The 11,051-nt window shown below is 40.1% G+C and overlaps 1 protein-coding gene across 1 annotated transcript; it reads right to left on the reverse strand.

The window, feature by feature from the left end:
• Window positions 1-301: 301 nt before the first annotated feature.
• ALG8 (ALG8, alpha-1,3-glucosyltransferase) lies at window positions 302-10,445 on the reverse strand. The gene is made up of 12 exons (XM_008634961.2): window positions 10,335-10,445; window positions 8,852-9,045; window positions 7,301-7,410; window positions 5,880-5,947; window positions 5,249-5,375; window positions 4,579-4,682; window positions 4,336-4,456; window positions 3,912-4,051; window positions 3,346-3,485; window positions 2,578-2,675; window positions 2,178-2,250; window positions 302-929 (listed from the first exon to the last, which is right to left on the reverse strand). Exons 1-12 carry the CDS (start codon window positions 10,428-10,430, stop codon window positions 698-700), a joined length of 1,503 nt encoding a protein of 500 aa, XP_008633183.1. The 5' UTR covers window positions 10,431-10,445; the 3' UTR covers window positions 302-697.
• Between the last annotated feature and the right edge of the window lie 606 nt (window positions 10,446-11,051).

Genomic DNA, 11,051 nt, shown 5'->3' on the forward strand with positions numbered 1-11,051 from the left:
TACAACTATGCAGCCACATTATCTGGTATGTTTAATGGCATTAAAATACTTCTTCATTTGAGTAGCATGCCTCAATTTGGTCATCTGCTCTACAAAAAAAGAGCTACTAGAAGAATATTAAAACCTATTTGCAAAGTATCTATGAAACAAGGAGATCAACAGGACATGGACATACTAAAACTTGATATTTGAGTGTACAAGCACCTCAGGACAAGTTTCCAGCTACACACTACATCCTTAATTGTGTAGGTGTCTCTCAAAAGCAGAGCTTAGACATGAGCTGAAATAATGCAAGAAATGCTCAAACAAAAAATACCAAGTTTTTAATTTACAAATTCCATAGAACACTGTTACAACGCTCTCCTATACAGCAATCATCCCTCGTAATTTGCCACAACACCTTCTATTCAAATACAAACCATAATTGGAAAATCAGGCAGGTTTTCCTCAGGACAGAAGTCTGGACCTTGTTAAGCTTCACAGTTTACCCGCAGCCCTCCCTGTTACTGTGACAGTGCTTCTGGTCAGAGGTATCCTCGTTGGGCAGTACAGGAGTGTTGGAAGAAGAGCTTCCCACGTGGCCATGGCACACGTACAACCGTGTCTCACCAAGAGCTGTATGGCCTTGTGACAACCCCTCACCGTGCCAGGAATCCCCTCCAAGGGGTATCCTGGGACTGGTCCCAGCACTGTAGCTTCACTCAGCCTTTTGTCTGACAGAAATTCTCTCAGTCAAGACAGAGACGTAGAGTTTCAGCCAAGCATACGTGATTCCCAGAGCACAGTACACAGAGGTCAGCAACAGGGGGACAAAAGGGAAGTGCCATTTCCAGGGGGTCAGGGGAAATATGATTTCACAGAAGATTTCCAAAGGCACTAGTTGGATGAGGTAGATTGTTTCAAGCCAGTTAAGTAGAGGTTTCTCTCTCCTGTCAGAGAAATTAAAAAAGAGGTGGTGTTAAAATACATGTTAACTAAAAATACTCTGTTTTTCAGCTATCACCAGTGCAAAGAGAATCTCCCATTAGATCACAATAATAGTTTAAATAACAATTTAAAGAGTTTCAGTAGGAAAAAAACCCAGTGTGATAACCAAGAGTACAGCTCAATGTCCTTATTGAGTTCCAGGATGCCTTGGAATCCTAAAGAGAAACCTCATCAATTGCTCTGTTTCACCTCACAACAACTGAACAGCAAAGACTTGTTCCACCAAAGCTGTTCTACAACCAAAGACTGCAAATGTCAGATTTATTTTAACCTCTTCCCCCAAGCTTTCTGTAGGATGTACTGTGAGCTGATCTCTCTTGCAAAGGACACTGGTGGCAGGGGTTTACTGCAGGTAGTTTAAAAGGAATTTCATGTTTTGGCACATTAGGAACAGGAAACTTGCCAAAGCTCCATCTCTAAACAAAAACTAAACTCCTGTGGAGTGAATTTTTCAGCTAGAGCTCTTGAGACAAAATGATTGAATTATTAAATAGAGAAAATCACCTACAAAAAGCAGGTGCCTGAAGTACTGAACACGTGTTTACAGTACTTCACTACAAACCCTTCATTACAGCTTGGGTTTGCCCAGAAAAGTTTGGGAAACAGGGAAGTGGGGACTGCAGGGGTTATAAGGATGAGCACTGTCTTTGGCCAAGTGGGTAAGAGATCCATAGGCTGTGAAACTACACAGGATGACTTGGGCAATTGTATATTCTGGCAACCTACTTGCAGTTTTGTTGACAAATTACAGCTTGCAAATAAGTGTTATTTACAACCTGTCCCTTCCACGCATTAAAATACTAACCACTACTGCAAAAATCCACAGTACAATAAGACAAAACAATAAACAATTTGCAGACAAATCACTTTAGTAAGTGCTAGAATACTGAATTAAATCCTCAGAGGTTACAGCATCACAACTCCATGCTTTAACGGAGCATGAGGCAGGTGGGGATCTACAGCCTCCTGGGACTAACTGGGCAATTGTCACGATAACCAGATGTCCTGCAGTAATCCTAATTTAAGCATTGCCTCCTGAGAACAGAGGCAGCAGCATCTTTTATCTAGTAACACTTTAATTTGACACTTCAGCATCAGTTATCTGTGCTGTTTGTCCCTTGTGACAACGACTGCTCCCAACACCAGAAGAAATGTTGTTCCTGGCATTGAGATCAAACTTCCTTAATTACCTGAACAGAGATTTCAATGAAGAGAAGCTATAAACAGTAAACAGCAGCATAAGCAGTATTTTAATTGGAAGTTCTGAAAAACAAAGGACATTATGTACTTTTAAAATTAATTATAAAAACCTTTTGCCATATATATTGTAGCATCTTTAAATCCTACTAGTCACATACGGCTTAGGATACCTAAAAATAAGCATAAACATTTGCTAAAGCAAATGCCAGGCATTTGCAATACACTTACTTCAATTATCTATAAACATACTGAACACACCAACTACAATTTGAGATAGCACTACAAACAAACAACTGGGAAGTGACTAAAGCAAAAATGACAACCAGATCAAGGCTATTGAGCTCAATGTTGCAAACTAGATAAAAATTAACTAATAGAAGAACATTTTACCTGGTGATGTGAACAACAATGGAAAAAGTGAGAAATGCCCTGTTGTTGCCAGGATCAAGTAGATGCCAGCATCCTTGGCTCTCTGAATAGATAATAAGCTAAAAATGACAATAATTTGTTATGCTTTTGTCTTTTAGCAAAGAAACTTAATTTCAGCAAAACACTATGCAATTCACTGAAGAACAAGTCAAACAGTTTCACAGTACCCCAATCCCTCCTAACACTGGACCTCTGATGAAGTCTCCTGCTTCCAAACCACGTGGCCTCAGAGATAAAAACACAGGAGAAAAATCAGCCAGGAAACCCTCCCTCAGAAAACCACACACCCACTGACAATCAGCAAGGCCCAGCACAAAATAGGAACTTAAACATCACTAAGTCTCTCAGGAAGGAAAATACAGTTTGTAGCAATACTGATCAGGGAGCTTATGAACTACAGCTTCACTTCTACCTGAGGCAGGCATGAAGTTCTTATGGTAAAAACTATGTATTGGTCTGGTCAAGCACAGTGCAGAAGATCCCTTTCCTCAGTTGGCTCCTCAACAATCTATCCAGCATTTTAAAATACAAACCACAGCACTCATCAAGGTTTGAACTGTGTCTGAAATTAATTAACTTTAAGTGCACTACACTGTTACAGCTTAAGGCATTCTATAAAAAAGTTCCTCTTCTGAAATACACTGAAAACAAAGTGATTGCCTTTGAGAATTCCTTGACAGGTGGCTGCAGGTTCAGTTTGGCCAACTACTTTGTACAAAATTCACTTACCTTAAAGGCAGAATAGCAAGGAGTATTGCTTTCTCGTGCACGTGCCAGCCAAACATGAAGGAGCTCAACGCACAAAGAACAAGGCACTGGAGAAAGCCTCTGGGCCCTTGAGGTTTAAACCAAAGACAGAAAACAGAGGGCTAGAAACAACAGGCAAAAACAGGACTTCAGTGAAATGTTTGGCAATCCTGAAGACAAGCCATTGTCCAAAGAGATTTGTCAATGTTACTAAACACCACTGCACCCAGGTTCTGCTTGGGTGGCACAAGCATTATATAGCACTGGAGGAAATCAATTTATTTGGATGCAGGAGTAGAGCCTGGAGGATTTCTGTTGAAATATGAGGAGGGAAAAACAGACTGAAAGACCACAGCCAACTTCTTGCTATTTGTGTTCAAAAATTGTCTTCCAATCTAAGCCACTAAACAGCATTTTATCAGTCACTATATATTAGTAACAGCATATTTGTTGCCCTTGAATTAAAATTCATGTGAAGTGCATACTAATCAATTAAAACCTACTAGGGACAAAACACATCAAATTTCAAAAAAATTAGTTGTTCTTACCAATATAGCTATGAAAGTACAGATTAATGTTGCCAGTGGAGTCACTGAAGGGAGGACAGTGTGCTGAAACTCTTGAACCAGCCCTCCTGTCATGGAGGCTTTAGGGATTTTTGTACCATCAAGAAAATTGCACTTTAACCCTAAAAACAAAACATAAAAAAGCACAAACTGATAAATGCTAATAAATAAAATGAAGTAGCTGAACTAAGTACGTGGCCAAGTTTTTTCTTTTTTTAAAGGATGGCAGATGGAAGTGGTTGATGTCTGACCTACTGCTGGTAACTCATGCACCGGATTATGTGGACAACCATATGGTTTATGGCAATCTGAAAACATAATTCAGATTTATTTTAAATGGGGAAGACTAAAATACAGAGAGCTCTATCTGCAAATAGGCACCCAACAGCAAGATTAACATACTGACCAAGAATTGTCAGTGCTTTATCCATGGCATTGTACAAAGCCCAGAAGTTGGGGGCCCAATAGGCATGGCAGAGACCTCGCTTGAAAGGGAAGAGCCGTGAAATGACTTGAGGCAGCTGACCCTACAAAGAAAAACAAGAAGAATAACAAAGAAATGGCCTGTTTAGATAAAATATTATTTCTACTTTTATAACAAAGTTTTCTAACTGTTCAGGGGAATAACACGTGAGAAAGGGGTTATTACCAATACTAGGAAGGGTCCCAATGAAAGAGCAGAAACAAGACAGACAATCAGTCCCAGAAGAGTTACATGAAGAAAGCTGAAACTTCTCCACTTCAGAGATCCATCTACAAGAAAGAAACAGTTGCTGTGGCAAGTGGGAAGGGAGACAACCCATTCCACACTGACAAGGAATTGCTAGCACCTATCTAAAAGGGGCACACTGACTTTTATGTCAATATATTCAGTTGCTTCCTTCAACAGCTAGCATTTCTTTTGCCCACATTGCAGCTCCTGCATTATACAAGCTTTCAGTATTTTCCAAATTTACCTTCCCTGTTCACATGAGGAGTATCAGGCATGTTTCAGTGCTCAAAAGTGGGGAGAAACTCAAAGTAGGTCTTTGAAATAGATTCTGATACTGTCTGATTGTTCCATATCCAGGATAATTCTTACGGCTTCCAAGTGCAGTTTGTTAATGTTGGTTTTTCTTAATAAAGAACTCTTAAAGGAACAGGAATTGTACAAAACAAATCTATTTCAAAGATCTTTCAAGATCCTACCAATTCTGCTCTCAAGCAGGATTTTTGTTTGATATACAGCCATTTTGTTCCAACTGTATCTTCACTGTTCCCCTAGTTCCACTGATGAACACAACTCCCCCCAAAAGCCAGTAAGGAAAACCCCATCTTACCTGCATTATTTGCAGTAAAACAGTAGGATCGTAACAAATAAATGCCATATGCTGGGGCCACATACATGTAGATGTGTTTGAAATGCAGAAGAACAGCAAAAAGAAGAGCGCCCTCCAAATACCTTTTCTGAAAGAAAACAAAACCTAAGCTCTTCTCTTTGTACTCACTTTGAACAGTCCTCTGTTGTACTCCTAAGGTGACAGGACATTATAAGCATTAAAAAGAGTATTTACTTCAAATTACAAATTCAGTAGTGTTATGTACAACAGTTATGGAGAAGGAAACTATCCTGTCACACAGTCACCTCTCCACAGCTTCAGAAGTTACGTTTTCTAAGGACTAGTGATTTGGAAGAAGGTAAGATGGCAAGAAATGATGTCACATTGCTCAGGGGTAACACAGAATTTAGCTTTCTAATGGGGAACTGCAGTGCTGCAGCATCAGCAAGCATTTATGGTGAGTTTCAAGTTTTTCTCTTCCCCACAAACTCAATAAATAATTAGACATCCAGCTTCAGGCAGCTCAACATAAAGCCACTACCATTGCCCACAACAAGAGCAGACCTATGAAGTGAACTAATGCACCCAAAATACACATGGCAACAAATAGACAAGAGTCACTTGGGTTCACCTGACACAGCCGAGCAACAGAAAGAAGCATCAGCCCAAACAGGAAGCCATTGTACTGGAAGTGAATATCTGAACTTGAGTCAAGGAATAAATTTAGCAAGCTTTCTTTATACTACGGTTTCTGGAGAAGACTCAAAAGTTATGAGGAATAAATTCAAATTAAAACGGAATTTAAATTAAGAAAGCAACCTTAAATTCACACCACATAGACACAAGTAATTATTTAACCTTACCTGTAAGTACTCCTAGACACAAAATACACTAATGCTATTACCTTGATGAAATGAGACACAACAATCTACACATGTATTGTGCAATTTTTGCAACATAAACCAAAAAAAGTTAAATCTCCACTTTAATTTTTAAGTTATTAGTTTCTGCCACACATTGGTTAATGGATAGTGACAGTTGCCCTCGTATTTCTACCACTTGTAAGCAGGCAACATACACAAGAACTGTGACAGAGAAAATGAAACCCTTCCTTTAAATGCACACTGTGTCAGGACTGACTTGCAGTAATTGCAATTTCCAGAGTTATTTTTATATAGGATATGGACCTGTTGGAGGGCATTCAGAGAAAGCCATGAAGATGTTCCAAGGGCTGGAGCACCTCTGCTATGGAGACAGGCTGAGATAACTGGGGTTATTTCAGCCTGAAAAAGGGAAGACACTGGGGAGAACTTGGAGCCCCTTCAGGTACTATTAGGTGCTCTTAAGAGAACTGGACAGGGACTTTTGATAAGGGCATGCAGTGATAGGGCAAGGGGGAATGGTTTTAAACTAAAAGAGGGGAGATTTAGATTGGATATTAGCAATAAATTCTTTCTTGTGAGAGTGATAAGGGACCAGCATAGGTTGCCCAGAGAAGTTGTGGATGCCTTATCCCTTGAAGTGTTCAAGGTCAGGCTGAATGAGGCTTTGAGCAACCTGTCTAGTGGAGGGCAGGGAGCTGGAACTAAATGATCTTTAAGGTCCCTTCCAAACCAAACCACTCCATGATTCTATAACTTCTTTAGAAAGACTTCCTAATTCCCATATAATGTTAACCAATTGAATACATTCCGAATCTTAAAGCACTTTGAAGATTTTCCTTACCACAGGACAAACTTGGAACCACACCCAGAACACAGAGCCTCTCTGCTAATACTCCTGTAGGCAGGTGGAGGAGGAACAGCCACATTGCTGCCAGACTGGCTGGTTCTCTTCCACTCCTGGCAAATCAGACCAAGAACTGACTAACTTCCATTTTGCCAAATAGCAATTCTAATGAAAACATAAAGTTATTAAACTAACCCTAGAAACAAAACCAGCGGTGTTACTTTCTATGACAGCAATAATAATACAGAATTGTGCCACACACTGTAACAGGTTGTTAAAAAACCAAACAAACCACAAACAACCCACAATGGTTTGAAAGGATACGATCCACAATTAACAACCCAAAATTCCACAAGAGCAGAACGGCAAGAATAAATGTTGGTTTTTCCAGGATATCCTTTGCAGCTCGTTTTCCATTTACACATCTGCAGCACCTGAACAAGAGCAGAAGAAACAGAAGCTTTAATTCAAACATACACGCAGGAACATTGTTGGTTTTAAGAGTGAAGAACTACATTTACTCTGAAGTTAGCCATTTTATCAGGATGCAAGGCAAAGATACAATTCTTGCTAAATTCATCAAGGGCAGGCAGTGTCATGAACAAAGTTTAGTTAAAAAAAAAGACTTTCAATTTCAATAGCTGTGGTGCATTCCACGTGCTAAAGTTTACATTACGTAACAGCCTCAGGTTTGAGTCTCCCATTCAGCAAGCATAAAGCTCTCATAGCCTGCTTGCCATCATGAGCAGTGTGTTGCTACATTTGGAGACAACTCAGAGAGTTGTATTTAAGGTCCTCAGATGGACATTAACCTCTCCCTGGCTACCCCTGCCCCATTATGAGTTATTTCTGTTGGTTAAAAACATCTTATTACTTCTCAGTGTGAAGCAATATGGTTCATATGACTTTTGAAAGCAATCTTAAATCACATTAAAAAGTTACAGATGATCTGTGTTGAAATACTGTTAGTGCAACCTCCCTGCCATGAGCAGAACACCTTCCACTAGACTGGGTTGCTCAAATCCCTATCCAACCTGGCCTTGAAACTTTCCAGGCATGGGGCATCTACCACCTCTCTTGGCAAATAACTGTGCAGACACCAGCCCTGAGCCTTCAGCCTCACATTCATACATCTGTGAGTCAAAACAATAAAAGGAAAAGAAGTCACAATGCAAAGCTAGCCCATTTCAAATAAAGAAAGTAAATAAAGGAACTTAGGCAGTGCTCCAATCAGAGAATTTCCTACCCAGGTTCTGAGCAGACAGAATAAAGCAACAGAAGACTCTTACAGCCAAACCATAAGGCAGGCAACATATTTCTCAGAACATCCCCCCAGTCTATTCTTTAGGTATAAGGTAAATAGTTCTTCACAAAGTCAGGCCACGCCAAAAGCATTTGATCCTAAAAACATTAGACTTGGAATAATCAGTTTATCATCAAAAACACTAGAGCAACTTTGCATATTTGATGATTGATTTGATGCATTTTGTGACAAATTTCCTATATGCTTCTACTCTAGAACAGAGTAGTAAGAAAAATAACAGGAAAAAACCTGTTCTGAGCACATAAGCTGTCCTGCAACTCCTACAAAATGAGCCCAGTGACAGAAGCAAACCCAAGCATAACATGTGAAACTGCAGCTGGTGTCTGAGTGAATGCAAATCCAATACATGCACAGCAATTGTATGTCCAAGAACACGTTATCTTGTGTTTAGCAGCATATTCCAAGTTTCTCCTAGAACAGGTTCCAGCAACTCTGGCATTTCCCCACATTTACAAGCTTATTTGTACAAATAGTTATTTGTTGTGGCTACAGAACAAGCCCACATATGAAGGGCTATCCACTGTCCCTAAAATTAGAACTCTAAGACTTACTCATGAACTGCATATATGAAGAGGGTATCTGTAAAGATGACAGAAAGCCTTTGGAAGAAGATGGTTGCACGACTGGCATAATTCAAGTTTTCAACAACCAGCATCTGGGGGTCAAAGTACTTGGCAATGTGAGAAAGTGCGTATTCAAACCAAGCAAAAAATGGTGGATAATCCAGGGTCCATTCCGAGGTTGCCTAAAGACAAAATAAGATTAAATAGTTTGTAACAAACCATGCTGTTTGCAGTCCTTCAGGTACAGCTCACTGCAGCAAACCAGCTGATGCATTTTCTCTCAGTAACCTCTATGTTACTGAAACCACTCCACAATTAGTAGCCAGCTCTGTGGTGCTGACCATGATTTAAGCTGTTCTCCTGCAGTACTGGTAGAGATGGGACATCTCCTGATTAGCAGGAAAAGATTAAAGAGCATTTTGTGTACCAGCACCTAACCAGTATATTACTGTTTGGTATCTATAAATGAATTTACAGTAATAGGGCCAATATTACAAAACCTCACAGCCAATACTGGTCTATATTAGAGTGATCACCAACACAGTCAGCCTTGCTCCAGGCTCAAAATTACTTTTACTCATCAGTTAGCAAGTCTTAACTCTCATACAACCTTTTCAACATCAAATGTCATTATGTGATCTCTTCCCCTAAGGAGAGCTGTTATCCCTTGACCAGCAACTCCTTTAACTCCTTGGCTGTGGAAACAGGAGGAGGAGGGATGAGCAGAGCAGGTTGGGATGGGGTGTATTTTTTAATGAGCATGTTCCCAAATGCTTATGTCATATTGATGAAAGGCATCCTATGCTCTGGCATGAGGTTAATGCTGGCATTATAGAAATCTGTTTGTAAAACAGCCCTTGGATCAGTCTTACAAAGTTCTGACCTGCACAAATCATTTACTCCTGGATGCTTACGTGGAGTACCAGACACTACCGTATCTATCCCTGTACTCCAGCAGATACCAGAAGATAGATTAAAACCCAATTAGGTGGGCTGAGCCTATGACAAACCTAAAGGTGATTCATCTAGATAAAAATCAATGCATCCTTACTAGCACACCAGCAAAGGCTCAAAACTTTAATACACTGATTGATTTCATAGTGTATAGATGTATACACCCATTAGCATGACTCAATGTTTATTCTGGTAACTGTGTATCAACAATGAGAAGAGCAAAGAGACCCGCAATTTAGGAGTATGATGCAACTTGTTCCTGTGCTACACAGCCTTTCCAATAACCCACATGCCTTAATTGCATCTGCCATTTTGCATTTTTAAGTACTTGCGGCTGCCCCGAACAATTTTCATTTTTTAGCTAAATGCTACACAGGGCCAGCAAATTGTGACTGGCATCTTTTTGTCCCACTGCATGACAGTCACCAACCATCTCTTCCAACATTCACAAGGTCTGACATACCCAATGTGCCTTTAATTTACACACAGCTAAAAAAACCCCCAAACACGTACTTACCTCATAGTACCACTGAGAGAGGGGCAAGCTGTGGGTGATGGCAAGCCAGTTCCTATGGACTTCGAAATCTGTGGAGTAACTACAGAACGTGTACATTAAGAGTCACATACATGCACTTAAAGGAGAAATACTTCAGAGCACATCACCACAGGCAGGTAAGAAGGAAGTCTCTATTTATCAACTGTAGGACACCACTGTGATCAAGTAACTGAAACAGTAACAAAGATGCTGCTCAAGAACTTTGTGCCAAAGATGTATCATAGAATGATTTAGGTTGGAAGAGACCTTAAAGACCATCTCATTCCAACCCCCCCTGCCACGGGCAGGGACACCTTCCACTAGACCAGGGTGCTCAAAGCCCCATCCAATCTCGCCTTGAACACTTCCAGGGAAGGGACATCCACAGCTTCTCTGGGCAGCCGGTGCCAGTGCCTCGCCACCCTCACAGTAAAGATTTTTCTCCTAACGTCTAATCTAAATCTCCCATTTTATTTAGTTTAAAACCATTCCTCCTTGTCCTATGACTATCTGACTATGTAAAATGTCACTCATACATGTGGTTATAGAGCAAAAATTATTTATAGCTAGGATTTTTCAGATAATTAGTGCGAAATTCCAGGTTCTAACTGAAATTTAACAGCAATTTGTTTAGGTTCTTTTCAGTATAAAAACATATCATTACAAAGCATTAATGTTTCAGCACACTTAAAGGCCTTC

The sequence above is a fragment of the Corvus brachyrhynchos genome, unplaced genomic scaffold (genome assembly GCF_000691975.1).
Source record: "Corvus brachyrhynchos isolate BGI_N302 unplaced genomic scaffold, ASM69197v1 scaffold44, whole genome shotgun sequence".
Classification (NCBI taxonomy): domain Eukaryota; kingdom Metazoa; phylum Chordata; class Aves; order Passeriformes; family Corvidae; genus Corvus; species Corvus brachyrhynchos.

Excerpts from the sequence above, each read along its gene's own strand:
- ALG8 (XM_008634961.2), bottom strand. The coding sequence starts at position 10,430 with ATGTACACGTTCTGTAGTTACTCCACAGATTTCGAAGTCCATAGGAAC. Across the intron at positions 5,948-7,300 it reads TGGGTTGTTAATTGTGGATC|ATATTCACTTCCAGTACAAT; the intron begins GTATCCTTTCAA and ends ACTCAAGTTCAG. Across the intron at positions 930-2,177 it reads TCATTGAAATCTCTGTTCAG|GAGAGAGAAACCTCTACTTA; the intron begins GTAATTAAGGAA and ends TTTCTCTGACAG.